We start from the raw sequence: 19,222 nt of genomic DNA, 5'->3' as shown, positions 1-19,222 counted from the left end.
TTAAAAAAACAAAGGAATGACGTCAAACTGACGTAATTACATTAACCTAACAATACATGACATAATGTTATTTATATGGAGTTTGTATTCGGTTTGTGGCTCCAAGTTACAATGTTGTTTCTCACATCTCATAGCAAATAAAGTCATTTCGTATTGGACATTATTAGATAAACCTCATCTAAATTTGATATTTCAATTGTCAGGAAAATTTCTTTACTGCGAAATTCAACCACTAGGGCAAAATTTAGCGCTGTTATTCCCCTAATAGGCATATTGCTTATGGTGCAAAGTATTGTTTTATATTTTTTTTTATAGAACAATGCTAATTAAAGATATTTATTGCTGATATTATAACATGAAAATAATTAAATTATTCTATAAATACTTATAGAAAAATATAAAATTTACAATATCTTTTCTGAAATTTCATATTGTTATTTATATATATTACAAAAAAAAAAAAAAAAAAAAAAAAAAAAAAAAAAAAAAAAAAAAAAAAAAAAAAAAAAAAAAAAAAAAAAAAAAAAAAAAAAAAAAAAAAAAAAAAAAAAAAAAAAAAAAAAAAAAAAAAAAAAAAAAAAAAAAAAAAAAAAAAAAAAAAAAAAAAAAAAAAAAAAAAAAAAAAAAAAAAAAAAAAAAAAAAAAAAAAAAAAAAAAAAAAAAAAAAAAAAAAAAAAAAAAAAAAAAAAAAAAAAAAAAAAAAAAAAAAAAAAAAAAAAAAAAAAAAAAAAAAAAAAAAAAAAAAAAAAAAAAAAAAAAAAAAAAAAAAAAAAAAAAAAAAAAAAAAAAAAAAAAAAAAAAAAAAAAAAAAAAAAAAAAAAAAAAAAAAAAAAAAAAAAAAAAAAAAAAAAAAAAAAAAAAAAAAAAAAAAAAAAAAAAAAAAAAAAAAAAAAAAAAAAAAAAAAAAAAAAAAAAAAAAAAAAAAAAAAAAAAAAAAAAAAAAAAAAAAAAAAAAAAAAAAAAAAAAAAAAAAAAAAAAAAAAAAAAAAAAAAAAAAAAAAAAAAAAAAAAAAAAAAAAAAAAAAAAAAAAAAAAAAAAAAAAAAAAAAAAAAAAAAAAAAAAAAAAAAAAAAAAAAAAAAAAAAAAAAAAAAAAAAAAAAAAAAAAAAAAAAAAAAAAAAAAAAAAAAAAAAAAAAAAAAAAAAAAAAAAAAAAAAAAAAAAAAAAAAAAAAAAAAAAAAAAAAAAAAAAAAAAAAAAAAAAAAAAAAAAAAAAAAAAAAAAAAAAAAAAAAAAAAAAAAAAAAAAAAAAAAAAAAAAAAAAAAAAAAAAAAAAAAAAAAAAAAAAAAAAAAAAAAAAAAAAAAAAAAAAANTTTTTTTTCCCCTTAGTGATAAAAATGTAAATGGCATGATTTATGTAAATGGAGAGAGGAGAATACAGAAATCATTCCAGAAATTCCTCTGCTATGTTCCCAGTAATAGCATACCTCTTCCTAATTTATCATTAAAAGAAACACTTATGACAGCTGTCAATTTAAAATTTAATGATGTTACCAGAGAAGAAAAGTGTAAATTAGTATGAATATTGATTTATTCATTGAAAAAAAAAAAAAACTAATTATTAAATTGTCTTCTGTAATAAGATATTGTTTTTTTTTTTATAGGTAAAAGATGCAATTCGTTATTGGGGTTTAACCGAATGTGAAAACACGCTTGTACGTAATCTTTCGGATGGAGAAAAAAAGCGTTTATGTATTGTACAAGAAATTATTAATAAACCATCATTAATATTTCTAGATGAACCGACCAGGTAAATGTATATTTTTGAAAATAAATGTCCAGATTAACTATGTAACTTTATTAAATAATAATTTTATAATTTTACAGTGGTTTGGATAGTTTATGTTGTTTCCAATGTATTTCAATGTTAAAGGATTTAGCAAATAGGGGTCATACTGTTATATGTAGTATTCATCAAGCCAGTGCAAAAGTTTTTGAGCAGTTTACCAAAGTATGTATATTTGATATGTTTTCTTTATATTATTATAAATTCAATATGTTCATTTACTTGATTAAATTACAAAAAATTATTTATTTTTCTAAAGAATTTCTGTGTATGAGAATTTGTTTCATAATGTGTAGATACAAGATACAAGATAAACTACTGTATATGAGATTTTCTGCTCTGGTTCAAGAAACATTTACAAGAGCTTTCAAAATGGCTAAGTTACATGCCAAAATCACATTTTATAGGTTATGTAGGATATAAAAAATTATTAATTTTTGTAATTTTTTAAATAGATAATTAACTTTATATAATACTTATTATACAGTATATGGTACAAAATATTATTACTTTGTATTCTTTATTTTTACTACTAGTAATTTGTTTAGTAGGAAAAACCATTACTATTAAACTATTAATGTGATAAACAGAATGAATATTGAATAAATGCTTAAAAGTACAGCAAATTTTGTATAATAATAAACAATGTTTCTACAATGTTAATAAACAATGTTTGAAAAATAATAAACAATGTTTCTACAATGTTAATAAACAATGTTTGAAAAATAATAAACAATGTTTCTACAAATTGTTTATTATTTCTCACTTTTGTAGTCCAAAATCAGCCTTTCCTAGCTGTCAAGTTAGCCTCTTTTATAATATATTATAGTTTATAACCTTAGATCATAATAATAAAAATGTTAAATTATATATAAATATATTTAACATTTATTCAAGTTGAAGAAAGGAGTCAAAGTTAATTCAACAAAAAATAGTCATTGACCTCCTCCTGAAAGAGAGGATGGTCAACGACTACTCATTAATACTGGTCTACTATTAATATTTGAAAAGTGATCCATGTTTAATGGGTTTTGATGGCCTCGCATGTGATTGAAGTTGCTAACCTTAAAGTTTGAAAGACTTCGTATGACTTGTTTAAATAAAACTTTTTGTAAAAATGCTAGAATAATTGCATTTATGTGCTTGTAAATATTGCATTTATGGAAAAATTATTTGGCTGCAATTTGAAAAAATTGTAGACCTATAAATTTCCACTGTTGTCACTTATCTATCTGTCCTTCTTTAATCTTGACAAAAATGTTAGATAGATGAATGTTAACACCAGATGTGTAAATCATAAGAGAAAAGCACAAGATTACCTATATATGAACTTCTGATTTGTACTGCAAGTCATGTTATTTCAATACAAAAATTTTTCCCCGAACAGAGTTAGATACATAACATGCACAACTCTCTTCCTAACAGGAAAAGTATGATGTACAGGGGCAAAACACTACTACACTCCACAGCACATACAAAGGATACCACCAACTAGAATGATCAAACAAGGCTCCCTGTCACCTTCAACCCATATGTTAAAGAAATATATGGAGAAATAGCCAAGAAACAACAAATACAAATAATCTATAGAAGAGGCCCCACCATAGCAGAAATCTTAAAAAATGGGAAAGACCCCCCAGATCTCAACAGAATGTACGGCGTATACTCTATCCCTCTAGTGGATAACAGATGGCAAAAATAACTCATGTATATTGAATCTACTAAGCACTTGTTAAAGACCAGATTATGGGAACACCAAGCTGATCTACAACACAGAAGGCTCACTACAGCCTTAAGTATTTATGCATCAGACCAGGACGTTGAGGCAGAACTCGACAAAGCTAAAATCGTTGCAACCACATCCCCCCCAGAGCACATAAAATGGTTAGAAGCTATGGCTGTTTATAAAATACATGCATCAACCAAAAAGAAGAGCTCAACCTATCACCAGCCTGAGAAATCCTCCTAGACAAGTATCTGTCAGAGCGGAATTTGGCGAACTTTTCTATTTGAAATCTCCTGTTTTATTTTTTTCTCAAGTATTCCATTTCCACCTGAAGAAGAACTTCATAAAGTTCGAAAATGTTTTGTGGGATGATCTTTTATAGGATACACATCGGTAACAGGTTCAATTTTTTGATTGTATGTGCAGAAAAATATTTTAAGTTTTATAACTACAGGTATACCTCGCCTTACGTCGTTAATTGGTTCCAGGAAAACGACGTAAGTCGAATTTACTTGTCTCCGAATCTACTTGTCACTAGGCTAAACCATAAATTACCATTCCCAGTTCTGTATTTTATTTATTAATGCATTTTTAATAATGTATGGTTAATAAGGATCTATTTTAAGCTTACAAACAAATTTTAGTTTTTAATATAGTACAGAAAAAAGTAATCTAAATTTACGAATGCATGTACTGTAAATACAGTACATACTTGTAAATGTATATATTTTAATATGATTTTATGTGCTTTAAACGCTTTTCTAGTGATATTACGACTTCAATATTTGTGGCAGACAGACGTAAAGTCGAATAAAATGACTTAAACTTGGCTTTTATTTTTCCATATACTTTTTTGACAAATGACGTATAATCGGGAACGATGTAACTCGAAACGACGTAAGTCGAGGTATACCTGTATATGTCATATAATACATCCTATACCAGATAACAGCAAGAATCAAAATGCAAATTCAATACTTATCTATTTTTGAATTCAAATGCTCAGACAAGAAAACATCTCAGACTTTTACGGCTTTTCAAGAGTGTTTCTGTATAGAATGCTGAAGGAAACTGTTTATGAATGATGAAATTCATTTAACTTATTTTTCAATCATTCTTTCTTTATAATTATAAATAATACAACCATCTGTTTTTGTAAATTTTAGTTATATGTCTTAGTTGAAGGCCAATGTTTGTATGATGGATTGACAAACAATCTTCTAACATTTTTATCAAGTCAAAATCTTGAATGTCCATTATATCATAATCCTGCTGACTTTGGTAAGAATTATCATTTTTTAATTCCAAATTTATTACATTATATTATATTATAATTTATGTATTTTTAGTGTCTTATTTTTCTTGCATTATCATCAATAATGATGTAATTTATATTAGTTTTTGAAAACTTCTTGAAAACATTATTTTAAAAAGAACAGTTTAGTCATGTGATTGATGTAATTAAAATTAAAAATATGTATAAAATATCTTGCATTTTTATTAATTTTGAAAGCTTTTTAATTAAATAGATAAAATGCAATTTATGATAGTTTTTTTAATATCTATAATAAATTACCTTATTTACTTAAAGATAAAATTAATTGTTCAATATATTATTAATACACATTATTCATTAAGTTGTTGGGCTGCAATTTGAAAAAACTGTAGACCTATAAATTTCCACTGTCATTAGCCTGTCTGTCTGTCTTTAATCTTGAGAATGGTGTTACATAGATGAAAGTCAAGACCAGACATGGAAAGCTTAAGCTTAGGCTTTAAGCTTAGGAGCAAGAGGCCCAAATTAACTATACAGGGTGTATCAGAATGACGTTTTAAAAATTTGGGGGATTATAGAGGATGAAATTTTGAACATTTTGATATAAGGAACCTATAGCCGGAAATGTGATATAACGTTTCTACAGCACTTTGCACATTCTATGCAGTTGGTATGCTGAATGAAACAGCAGAATACAGTATTTATGACAAGTTTTATTGACAAAACAATAGAGTACAATCAAACTGTACATCAAATCAGTGGCTGCACTACATTACAGTAAATGTTCAATGTGATGACCACCAACTTCGACTCACGTTGACTAGCTGTGTGTTTACAGCACAGCACCAGTGGATGCAAGGAGTGACCTGAAGGACAACAAGCACTAAGGGCACAACGTCCTGTACACAGGCTCAGTTAGACGACTGTAGTTCTGTGTTTACAGTCTTCCATCTGCAGCAATAACATGACGTCAATGGACGGAAGGGTAGCTACCAAAGTAAAGAGCGGTAAAGCACTTCCTACCACTGTAGACACTTTAGTTCAAATTTCTGGCTTTGATATAGGTATATCAAAACATGCAAAATTTTATCCTCTACAATCCTCCAAATTTTTAAAACGTCATTCTGATACACCCTGTATACAAACTTCTGCTTTGAGCTGGAAGTCATGTTATTTCAAAAATTTTTTCCTGAATGAAGTTAGCATGACCATCATGACTACATTGTTAACAGGAAAAGTAAGATGTACAGGGGCATGACACAACTGAACTTAAATGCAATGTGATGAAAAATTGCTGCTTGGCATTGTGACAATGTCACAATAAATAATTCCTTGTTACAGTATAATTTCCTTTATCCATTATTGGATAATACAAAGTCCAGTTTATTATGAAGTCATTTTCCACTCCTGTGAGTAAAGATAGGGATTATGATACTTTGTCATTTTACAGTCATTTTAATATTTTGCATAGATAGATTATCTATGCAAAATATTATCTGAATAGATTCATTCTGCAAGTGATTCAGATAATTGAAAATTCAGATAAATGAACTAACATGTAAAGAATGAAATTACAGGGTAATGGCAGTGTTGTACATGTATTTATTTTAGATATTTATTTTTCATTAATGTACTGTACAAGTAACATCCTACTGATCATTTGGATCTGTCACAGCAAATAGACATCACTGATCATGCAGTTACATGATGTAAGAGAATTGTAGTATGACATCAGTGGGAAAGAAAAAGGAGGGCAAATGGTGGTTTGGATAATTAGACATTCAGATAATCAGAGTTCTACTGTATAATAGAATAATTTTTACATTATTGGACAACTTATGTTACTACTTTATATTAAAAGTTACCATTAAAATGTCATAAGATATAAGCTTATTTTATTAGATTTTATCTATATGATGTCAATTAAAATTAGTAAAAAAATAATTGTGTTATAATATTTAAAATACTTCTCTGTATAATATTAATTAATTAATGTTAATGTGCATTGGTTTAAAATGGATAGTATAAAACAAAGTTTGTATAATTATTTTCATTTACACATACATTTTGTAACTGACACACAAAATATTTAGTATCTTATTGTTTTACTATATAAAAATTCATTAGATAAGTATACATTAGATAATTTTATTTAAATAATTTTTTAAAACTCTTTCTAGTCATGACTTCTGAAGATATTATTAAAGTGAAGATGATAGATTTGAACAGAGAGTTTTCGGAATTTGTTTTATCCAAACAAACACTATGAAAATTATACATATATATGCTTGCAGCTCTTCTAGACATTTACTGCATCTTTCTTATGAGTTATATAAAATACAGTTTCAATAGAGAATGCAGCTCTTATATTTCTAATAGGTGACATATGGCTCCTGTAGTGACAAAGTTTGGTCAGCCCTGATGTATATGTGAAATCAAATATTTCTGAAATTTTTTATAACAAATTCATTTTTACATTTATTTTAAACTGTACAATGTCATAACAAAAAATATATTAAAATACATGTTTTAAAAAATGTATATAAATTATGGAAAATTAAATATTATATCTGAAGTATCATGAATTTGAAGTTAAAGCAATTAAACTAAGTTTTAATTTTCATAAATTAAATTAGAATATACCATAATGTAATGATGGAAGGGCAAAACTCATAGTGATAATGAGCAATTATTTAAAAAATAGTAGAATTTCTACACCGGAGTACTGTAAAATGCACGTACCTATAAACCTTTTACTGGTATGTGTCAAGTGTGCAAGCAATTATTTATTGTTACATCATCACAATGCCAAACTGCAATTTTTAATCATATTTTTAATTTATTTAATTTAAAATACATGGTCTCCATGTCAAATTAGTACTGTAGTGTCTTACCCAAGTACATTATACTTTTCTTTTACCAATAGAATCATGCCAGTCATCTATCTAACACCTTTCATTGAATTGAAATAACATGACTTCCAGTTTGCATTGGAAGTTCGTATATAGTTAATCAGGGCCTCCTGCCTCTAAGGCTTCCATATCTGGTCTTGTCTTTCATCTGTCTAACTCTGTTCTGGAGCTTAAGTAAAGACAATAGACAGGCAACAGTGGGAATTTATAGGTTTACAGTTTTTTCAAATTACAACCAAAAATGAATAATAAACCATTTAGTTAATAATAAACTATCTGTTATTTTTATAGAATATATTTTTTAATTTTCAGACAAAACTATAAATAAAAAAGATAACCAATATTTGAAATAATTTTTTTAATTAAATATTTAAGTTATAGAAATAGCATTAGGTGTTAATATGACTGCAGAAGAAAGTTTGAATATGAGAAATAAATTAATTGCTGTGAATGCTGAAAAATACAAATGTACTGAAACTGAAACTTTGAAAGAGAAATCAAAACATGCATTTTCTTTAATGAAATTTATGAAAAACTATAAGAATGATGCAGTAGCTTCAGATGAAATTATGTGTACATCAAACTTGTTGAAAAATAATCAGGTAAATTCTAATGAATATTAAATTAATATTTTCAAATGCTTTATTTAAATTTAAATCTTCTAAATTCATTTTTCAATAATAAAGCTGTAAAATCTATAGAAATACGAGCTATATTCAAATAAGATCTCAGAATTCATTTTTATTTATTATTATTTTTTTATGTTAAAAGTTCTAGAAACTTTGAAATTGAAAATCAGATGCTACAAAAGATTCAATTGTCCAAAAATAAATTTTTGAAGAAAATTTTTTCCAATAACACTAGTGAAATTTAAGTAAGGCTTAATTACAAGTCGATCCCCCTATAACATTGTTGATTATTCTGTTTTATATGAATTCCATGTTGTACGAGTCACTTAGATTTTACAAATACGTGTGCCGGGCTGTGAACGGCTCATGTATTTGTAAAATCTAAGTGACTCGTACAACATGGAATTCATATAAAACGGAATAATTAACAGTGTTATAGGGGGGTCGACTGGTAATGAGTTTCACCAGAAAACAGTTACAGTATTAAAGGTAATCAGCATATTATAACTTGACTTTTATTTCTGTTTAATCCTTTATAAATTTCCTGATGTGAAGCTACATTTAACTTGCTAAGCTCTGAAAATTTCTTCTTTCCTGGAGACAAAATTGCTTTTATTCTGCAGGTTAAGGGGAATTTGTATAGCAAAATAAGTCAAACAACTTTCCCTTCAGCCAATTTTGTCTTGGATAGATTAAACCAATGGTTTAAACATTAATGTTATTGATGAAAATATTTAATTTTAAAAAGTAGTAATGAGGAATTTTTATAGGAACTTTTTGAGGAACTAAAATACTGTATTAAACTGAAACTTTCATGTAAAATAATATTTTGTTACATTGTTCTGATTGTATTAAATTGAAATTGTGTAACTTGTGTACTGTATAAATCAATGGTTAGATATATTTAATGGCAGATTTAGTGGGTGCATAGGGTAAATCTTCTTGAATTGGTAATTTATTTTAATATTATATGAAAGTATTGATAGATTTGAACAGAGAGTTTTCAGAATTTGTTTTATCCAAACAAACATTATGAAAATTATACATATATATGCTTGCAGCTCTTCTAGACATTTACTGCATCTTTCTTATGAGTTATATAAAATACAGTTTCAATAGAGAATGCAGCTCTTATATTTCTAATAGGTGACATATGGCTCCTGTAGTGACAAAGTTTGGTCAGCCCTGATGTATATGTGAAATCAAATATTTCTGAAATTTTTTATAACAAATTCATTTTTACATTTATTTTAAACTGTACAATGTCATAACAAAAAATATATTAAAATACATGTTTTAAAAAATGTATATAAATTATGGAAAATTAAATATTATATCTGAAGTATCATGAATTTGAAGTTAAAGCAATTAAACTAAGTTTTAATTTTCATAAATTAAATTAGAATATACCATAATGTAATGATGGAAGGGCAAAACTCATAGTGATAATGAGCAATTATTTAAAAAATAGTAGAATTTCTACACCGGAGTACTGTAAAATGCACGTACCTATAAACCTTTTACTGGTATGTGTCAAGTGTGCAAGCAATTATTTATTGTTACATCATCACAATGCCAAACTGCAATTTTTAATCATATTTTTAATTTATTTAATTTAAAATACATGGTCTCCATGTCAAATTAGTACTGTAGTGTCTTACCCAAGTACATTATACTTTTCTTTTACCAATAGAATCATGCCAGTCATCTATCTAACACCTTTCATTGAATTGAAATAACATGACTTCCAGTTTGCATTGGAAGTTCGTATATAGTTAATCAGGGCCTCCTGCCTCTAAGGCTTCCATATCTGGTCTTGTCTTTCATCTGTCTAACTCTGTTCTGGAGCTTAAGTAAAGACAATAGACAGGCAACAGTGGGAATTTATAGGTTTACAGTTTTTTCAAATTACAACCAAAAATGAATAATAAACCATTTAGTTAATAATAAACTATCTGTTATTTNTTGTATTGCATTTGACATTAACTGCTCCTGACTGCTGGTGATTTATGGCGACGAAACTGTTAAAATTCCTGTTATTTAATCTGAGATTATCGGCTTTATGTAGCAAGATCATAGAATAAAAACAATCCTAATTTGTTACAGGATCTATTCATGCTAATAGTGAAAAACTTACAGTTAAACCGTAGATAAAAAAGTAGTCTTTACATTCTTTATAACTATATTTAAAATTATAATTATGATATTAGATGATTTCTAGTAAACATAATATAATGAAATGATTCAGTAAGATGCTTATGGAGACAAAGATTATCAACTGTCACATGATGGCAGTGGCAGACTAGGCTGGATTTAATGGATCCAGTTAAGGCTTGTAAACAATATAGGTATTAAATGCCCCAAAGCCTTAAGTAAAGATATAAATTTTAAATTATAATCAGAAAGCATTTTTATGTTATTTTTATCAAACCATAGGATTTATAACATTAGTTATTAATTGCATTTGGGATCTCAAGCTTCAGCTTTCATAGAATAAAGGAACAATTTTAAAGGATCTTATTTAATCCTAGATTAATACAGTATTTAAATTTAAAAATGAAATAAATAGAAGATGGTTGAATTATTTTGTAAAAACTAATGAATTATATTATATACTTAGCATATAGTGACAAAAATGAAGGTCCATTCATAAAAAATGGCACCACACAGTACCAAGTGTTCAAGAACATGAAGAAAGCAAATCTCATGTTAAATGCATTGTAAGCTATATGTTAAAACTAAAAAATAGAGACATCTTTAATACATTATTTATTAAAGTGTCAACATTGCAACAGAAAATTGCCTGGAAAAGAAAAGAAATTATGGAAAGAGTAATAAATGTTATTAAGTTAATTGGTAAAAGAGGATTGGCTTTTTGAGCTTCATAGGTTTAAAAGTACTTATAACTCGAGCTCAGAAATTGACAAAGCAAGCAATTGTAATTTTCTAGAGATAATTTTATTACTTTCCAAATATGACCCAGTATTCAAAATACATTTATAGAATGTGACAAAATCCAGTCAAAACCGAAGAAAAATTAGGTACTTCTCTATGAGGTAGAGGTGGTCTTATAACATTACTTTCAAATTATCATTAATTATGTAATTTTTGCAATTTAGCATATAATCAGAGACAGAATAGTAAGGGAAATTAGAGGCCACTTTCTATTTGCTGCAAATCGACGCTACAACTGATATTACGCAAAATAATCAATGTTCAATTATTATCATTCATAAACTTTTTTACTTAAAATATAGAGTTATTAGTATGTTAGACTGTAAGAATTCAACTAGACAAGGGACATGTAACATAACTGAATTTTTGGAAAGTTTTGATCTAGATTTAAAGAATTGCATTGGAAGTTAGAAATGTGAGAAGAGACTGCCCTTTTTAAAATACTTGAACTTAAAATTTTAAGTGTGTTTCAAAGAACAAAATCTTTTATTTAATGGTTTGCAAACTCTCTCACATAATCTGATAATTTTATTGTGGACAAACATTTGTCTCCAACAAATATTGACCTGAACTCATAAGATTCATATGCATGCTTGAATGATTAGTAAATTGTTACATTCCAGTTTTATGCATTTATTATTATCTAATATTTCAATTCAAATTAACAGAGCATTATTTATGAAGCTACACCTAAATATGCAAGAAACACCTGGTATCAGTTTCTCATTTTACTCAATCGTGCTGTTTTAAGCATAATGAAAGAACCTGTAAGTAATAGAGTATTTTTATCATTCTTATACTATAGTGTCATATATGTTTATAATATTTTATCAAAGTTAATACTGTATAAATAAATTATATATTTTTATTTCAGTTCATAATTTATTTCAGTTCAGCAGTTCATATAATTATTGGAATTCTTATGGGATTGATGTACTATGGCATTGGCAATGATGCTAGTAAGATACAAGATAATACTTCTTGTCTCTTGTTTACTCTTGTATTTATTGCATTTACATCAATGGAAGTCACAGTACTAACATGTAACTATTTCAATTTTTATTACTTGTTTATTCATTCACATTTCTTAATAATTTCTTGAGTCAATGTCACTAAGATGCATATAGAATAATAATAGTTAGATGAGAGAATATTTAATTTTTTATAATTTAAATGATATTTGAAATATACAAGATAATATTTTGATCAATTTGCTTGATTTAATCCATCAAGCAAATGTTAAGGTGCCTATTAGAAAGCGCAATCAACAAAACCTTTAACGTTCGGTAACGAAATTTAATATAAAAATTGATGAATGTTTTCGATCTTTTGTTGATTGTGCTTTGTAATTCGTTCTAGTTATTCAGAAGAAGGTAATTTGTCTGTTAGAATTTTGTAAAAATTTTGATACACTGATAATCAAATTACTGGAAATTTAAACATTTTAAAGATAGGTACTCTTGAAATATGAATTTCTGTACATCATTATAAATGCCAACATACTATTTTTCAGAAGTCTATAACTCCTTATTACTCTAATAACATTATATTTCCTGGAAAATAATTTTGGATGGCTTTTGATTGAAATGTTTATTATATTTAAAACAACTTCTAAATATTAACACAAGAATAGTTCAAGAAGTAAGTTATATGCCAGCAGTGCCGTAACTAGCCATTCCTGTGCCCTGTGCAGGAATTTGCATTTAGGCCCCTTAATTAATTAGGTTTGGGAAAGTAATAAAACAAATACATGCATTTTGGGCCCCTCTTCCAAGTGGGCCCCGTGCGGGTGCACCTGTTGCACCTGCCTAGTTACGGCACTGTATGCCAGCATAATTACTGTCCATTAAGGGATAAAAATTTTTCACTTGGTGCTAGCATTGGTGGTAATATATCTCTCTACTGAACAATTTTCAAATTTGTAACTTGTTTAGTACATATACTTCATTTGTTCAAATTTATTGTGTCTCTTAGAAACCTCATTGGCTATGTTTAAGATGCCAAAGTTGACAGTGTGTGACCAATAAATGCAATTTTCATTTTATTGTATAGTATTTACATATTTTACTTATTGTTTTCATGTTTTAATATATTATTTAGGGCATTTGATTGTTATTTTTACCATAAATTATGTGTATGTGTTGTTTTATGTTCGTCTAAATGGTTATTGTTTAGTGTCTAGAAATGGATTAATTCACTTCCATTATTACTAATGGGAAAAATTGAAATGAATTAAATTTGAAGTGCAAGGCACCAGTGTACTTGTGTAATAGTTATTTTCCAAAACAATATTTGTATCACTCTTTTTGTGTGTGCGTGATTTTTTTATATTTTTTTCTAAGGGGAAGATATAATTTACCTTTTGATTCACTCTTGTATTGAAAGTTGTTTTAAATGCAAATATTATTTTTCTAACATTCATTGTTTTAAATTAATAAAATGTGTTTGGCATTTTCTTACATAACACATGACCTATCCTTAAAACATTTATGTTTAGTTTCAAAAATAAGTTTTTGAAGTATCCTCATATATAGAAAAATATTATATCACTTGTAATTTCTGCAATAAATAATTATTGAAAAAGTTTTAAAATATGTACAGTACTTTTAATTTTTTATTACATTATATTATTTATAATCACAGCATTAGTTTTCATTAAAATAAAGAATGATGAATTCTTAAAATGGATATAAAAATATAAAATTTTTATATAAAAGTTACTTAAAGCAGTTTAAAAATCTATTATACAAATAATTTTTTATTGGGTTACAAACAGCTTTTTTCTTTACAAGCTGATTCCTATTTTTCTACAAAAAATAAAAATAAAAAAAAAGCTTTAATTTTATATCTTTCATTCAGTTCTGCAGATATGGAATTTATGTTTATATATTCAGAATTATTTAAATTTTTTTTATTCTGTAGTGTTTGCAAAAAGGAATATAGAATTAAATTAATAAAACTGATGAACACACTTGATGCCAAATTAACACAATTAATAAATACATACTGTTTTTTGGCATTAAGTTTAATCCAAATTTATGCAAGTACTTTCAACATTTTACAGATGTTGTCTTCAGGTAGAATATTCTAAATACTATTCTGCCTGGATAATTGTAAAATGTTGAAAGCACTTGCATGTATTTGGATTAAACTACATTAATGCTGAAAGACAGTGTGCATTTATTAATTAGGAAAACAGAAATAAAGCACTAAAAATTAGTTTTTGTAGTCAAATTATATCAAAAAATAAAAGCCTGATAAGTACAGTAATTAGATCAATGATAAGGTAACAAGGTCAATAATTGATTCCCTTGTTAGTTTTGTATATTAAAATCATTTATATCTGTTTCGTATTTTTTAATTACAATTAATAAAAAATAATTTTTGTGTATTTTACTTTTTTTTTTTAGTTAACAATGAAATGGCTCTCATTCAGCAAGAAATATTTAACAGATGGTATAATCTCAAAAGTTATTATCTAGCAAGAACATTTGCTGATATTCCTTACAATGTAAGTATGATTTTTTTTTTCTAAACTTCTCAAATTATAATTTTGTAATTTATGCACTAATAATTGTAGGTTATTTCAATCCAAGTAAGATTAAATTAAATTTTTTAAGATTATTAAAATATAAAATTACAGTCGACCCCCCTATAACACTGTTGATAATTCCGTTTTATATGAATTCCATGTTGTACGAGTCACTTAGATTTTACAAATACATGAGCCATTCACAGCCCAGCACACGTATTTGTAAAATCTAAGTGACTCGTACAACATGGAATTCATATAAAACGGAATTATCAACAGTGTTATAGGGGGGGTCAACTGTACTGCCTATGTACATTTTCTTAATTCCGTTTGAAATTAAATATATACAAGGTATCTGAAAAGTTACCATGCAGTAGAAAAGATTTAAGTAAAGTTTTACATATGATACTACAGTTTCTCATATAGCAAATGCTGGGAATGTTCCCATGAATTCAGGTCAAATTCCACAGGAAATTATGTAGTCAGCAAAGAAGTTTTACAAAAATTGTAGTCCAAAAACCAGAACATCTATGACTAAGCAGTAATACCATCTACCATGAAGAGGAAATGCATAACAGGTCTTGTATGCAACACTGAATGTGTAACTTTAATGTTGTTACAAATTTCTCACATCACAATAACTTTGTGGACAATCTTTATATCAATAAAATGAAATGTATAGAAAAGTCAAGTACTTAATTTCTTAAATGATGCAAACACTAGGAAGGAGCTAACAGCTGTTAATTTTATAATTACATTTAGAAGATTCTCTATTTAGAAATTCTGGTTACTCTAAAAAGATGAATAAATTAATTTATCCTTTTATATCATGTGAATTTATAAATCTTATTAAGAATATAATTTTAATTTATATTTAAACTTTATATCTAATGTTGATAAATAATATAATTTGATGATAATTATCTATATTTCTAGTCTTATCAAATTTCTTTTTATTTCTAGAAAATGTAAAAAACTAATATTCTAAATTTACTTACATGTTTATAATACAGCTGAGATATGTACAAGTTAAATTCTTATTAAAAAATTCACTCCATTTCTTTATAGTCTAAGGGTTCATCTTCCAAGTCATATAAGTAAAAATTATTGGAATCATTAGGCTGCACTGCCGACAGTTCCATTATCAATTACACCTTTGTCAATCCAGCAAAAATTTAATATAATAAAAATGTTTTCAATCGTTTTAAATGATCTTCGTCAGTTACATAAAAAAAACCTTTTATTTTTATTAAATTTTTGCTGGATTGACAAAGGTGTAATTTTTAACTTATTCTTTATCTGGTATATGGTTTATTACAGGTTCTATTATCTTTTCACTTTCTTGTTTCTCTTTTAATTTCTCTATTGTTTCATTCATGTGATTAATCATGATTTCACGACAGCATCCCAGAGCTCCAAGCTTTAACCAGCCACCTCTTTCCATGCATACATTTCATAATTGCCATTACTGTGAATGATGTCCTGGACTTCTGGAATGTCAACATCACACAGCTGATAGAAATTCTGTTGGTAGTGCAGAAGATGATCCACTCCAAAAGTGTAACCCTTTTTTTTTTTTGTTTTTTGTGTCTTCTGAGATATCAGGTTTTGAGGCCAGCTCCTCTCTACAGTTTGCGATTCTTGCTTGCAGCAGATTTATCTTGTTGGATAGAGTGTAGGAAGAGTTGCCATGCTTACTTTCTACTATCACTTCTTTTCCTGGTGTACTTCTGACTCTGAAATCAATTTGCTAATATATTTTTGATTCTGGATTCTTCTTTGGGTCATAACCAAATCTCACCCAGAGACTTCTCCAAGGCCCAGAGGCATTATTATATGCTAACATTGATAAAATTGCCTTCAGACTCAGATGATCACAGTCCAGTTGTGCAGCCAGAGCAATTTTAGACCACAGGGGATCCTCTTCAAACAGCTTCTGAACTTTTTCTGGCAGCAAACTGTCACTGCATTTCATTTTCATGTGCTTTTTGGCATTTTCCATGGGTTTGGTTGGCACTTCATCCTCAAAATTCAGAAAAATTGTGTATCTACATCTGGTCTGCCATTTTTTGCCAATGATATTTGGTGGAGTTTCTATTTTTTGTACTTTAGACATGTTGTGGATGAGAGTATCTCTTTGAAAATTATAATTACTAGGCATGTCTAATCTACTAAACATGACTGGCATGATAAACAGTGGCGAAAGCTCTTTGTACCATGGTGAAAATTGCAGTCCTCTTGGAAAGATTGTGGGAATAATACTCCAAAAGAAGGTTATAAATCTATTAATAATTGGTAAATACTAAAAATCCATCATTCCAAAAAAAAAACTCCACCAAATATCATTGGCAAGTGTTGCATCCAACATTAGCCTTGTGGATTGAGGTTAATTGAAAGTACATTTCTTCCTTCTTTTTATGGCAAAGGTTCAATGAGATATAGAAATGCAACACATGGAAAATGCTTTTCTAGCACCAAAATTTAATATAACTTATAAGACAAATGTATGATGAACACAAATTACAAACAATGGAAATATTAGAAATTTTCAAAGCTATATTGAGAGAACAATGCATCAATAGTAGAGACTTTAGTATTCATTGCATGGCAATCTTTATTGGATAGATATGCTCTAAAACAAGATATGCTGTAACAGTCACGACATCTTTGGAGTCAGTGAAGTTTCCTTCAGCATTCTGTGTAGGAATATCGTATGATGTTTCTACACAGAATGCTGAAGGAAACTGTTTTTGAATGTATAAGTGTGCATTAAATTCGGTAATCCTTTATATTCAACACTCATTATGATTTCAAATGACAATTGCATCAAAGAATATTTTTGTTTAAATTTTGTTCTGGTGAACCTGAATGGAAGCTTATCAAGCAACTCAATAATGTTTGTTTTATTTAATTTTTATGTTGGAAAGGTGTGTAATATATATCTAGTGTTCCAGCTTAGACAATTATTAATATATGTTAACACATCTAATGTCATATGCACATGCACACATAAATGAATCACAGTATGTCCCTTCAGTTTGTTTAAGTATGCTTGTGGGTGTGGAGACTTTTGAATCATTCTGCACAAATGTGTAGAATGATTCAAAAGTCTACTGTTCTTATCCTGTATTTTCAATATTACATTCATATCTTTTTATTGCTTTTGTAGGATTTTCTGTTAGGTCTTCTTTCTCATATTCACTTTCAGTATTTTTTTACATTCTCTAGATATTTCATCATTATTACTAATATAAAATATGTAAAATCTTAGCTACACTTTATTCTAAATAATATAAGTTTTGTAAATAAAGTATACAAAATAAAAGTTGCAATGTTATTTTAAGAATATATAGTTTAATTATAAGCACATTTCTGGCAATATTAATGAATAACTTTATTTTCTTGTATACAAAATATCTATAGATAAAATAAATGATCAAATTGAAGCAATTAAAAAAACTGTTTTAATTATTATTTTATAAAACTTTAATTACAATTAACACCATGTTAAAATTTATTAAATATTCAAATGTATCATAATATTTTAGGTAATACAGCCAGTTGTATTTGGAAGTATTATATACTGGATGACAGGTCAAATCAATGATATACCCAGATTCTGTATTTTTATTTTGATTTGTCTCTTTACCAGTTTAATTTGTCAGTCTGTAGGACTTTGTTTTGGATCAATATTCAAACCTCAGGTAAGTTATTTATAATTTCAAATAAATTGCAAAAAACTGATTTAAAAACTTTTAATATTACTATATCTTTAAAACATATTTCAGAATGCTTTATACCTTTCTGCAAGTTTTATTGTTCCACATATATTATTTTGTGGTTTCTTCATTCGTTTTAATGTAATTCCATCATATTTGAAGTGGACTACTTACGTATCAATTTTTCGTTATGGTTTTGAAGGAATGCTTATTTCTACATACAGTTTTAATCGGACTTTATTACACTGCCCTACAGAATATTGTATATTTCAAGATCCTGAATATTTCTTACAAGAAATGGGAATAACACATTCTTTACTTTATATAAATTTGATTGTTATAATTTCATATTTCTTTATTTTAAGGATTGTAGCATATTTCTTATTGTCATTGAAAATTAAATATTTTTAATATGTATTTTAAATCTCAACTTTTTGTTATTAAAATTTATATATGCTCATTTTAAAGTTTCCAAGATACAATATAAAATTTTAATATTAATTTTCTATATTAATAATTTTTACTGTGAAAAAATTATTAATATCTTTGATGTAAAATTTGAAAAATATTATTGAATAATACAGGTATATTTGATTTCATTCTTTATTATATATTATAAAACTTTTGAACTATAAACTGGATGATTATTTTTCGGTATTTTCAATATAGTCAAGAATGCTTAAGAGA

The 19,222-nt window shown here is 26.5% G+C and overlaps 1 protein-coding gene across 1 annotated transcript; it reads left to right on the top strand.

Moving 5' to 3' along the window:
• Positions 1-1,335: 1,335 nt before the first annotated feature.
• On the top strand, positions 1,336-19,005 carry LOC111618928 (ATP-binding cassette sub-family G member 4-like). Its single transcript, XM_023360558.1, has 10 exons — positions 1,336-1,516; positions 1,605-1,750; positions 1,828-1,951; positions 4,679-4,793; positions 8,076-8,302; positions 11,953-12,051; positions 12,159-12,327; positions 14,695-14,795; positions 18,365-18,520; positions 18,605-19,005. Exons 1-10 carry the CDS (start codon positions 1,349-1,351, stop codon positions 18,944-18,946), a joined length of 1,647 nt encoding a protein of 548 aa, XP_023216326.1. The 5' UTR covers positions 1,336-1,348; the 3' UTR covers positions 18,947-19,005.
• Positions 19,006-19,222: the final 217 nt, after the last annotated feature.

Source organism: Centruroides sculpturatus, unplaced genomic scaffold, assembly GCF_000671375.1.
Source record: "Centruroides sculpturatus isolate CEXI.00-Female unplaced genomic scaffold, Cexi_2.0 scaffold58, whole genome shotgun sequence".
Taxonomy (NCBI): domain Eukaryota; kingdom Metazoa; phylum Arthropoda; class Arachnida; order Scorpiones; family Buthidae; genus Centruroides; species Centruroides sculpturatus.
The sequence above is the reverse complement of the archived record's forward strand: the minus strand, read 5'-3'. Positions and strand labels throughout refer to the sequence as shown.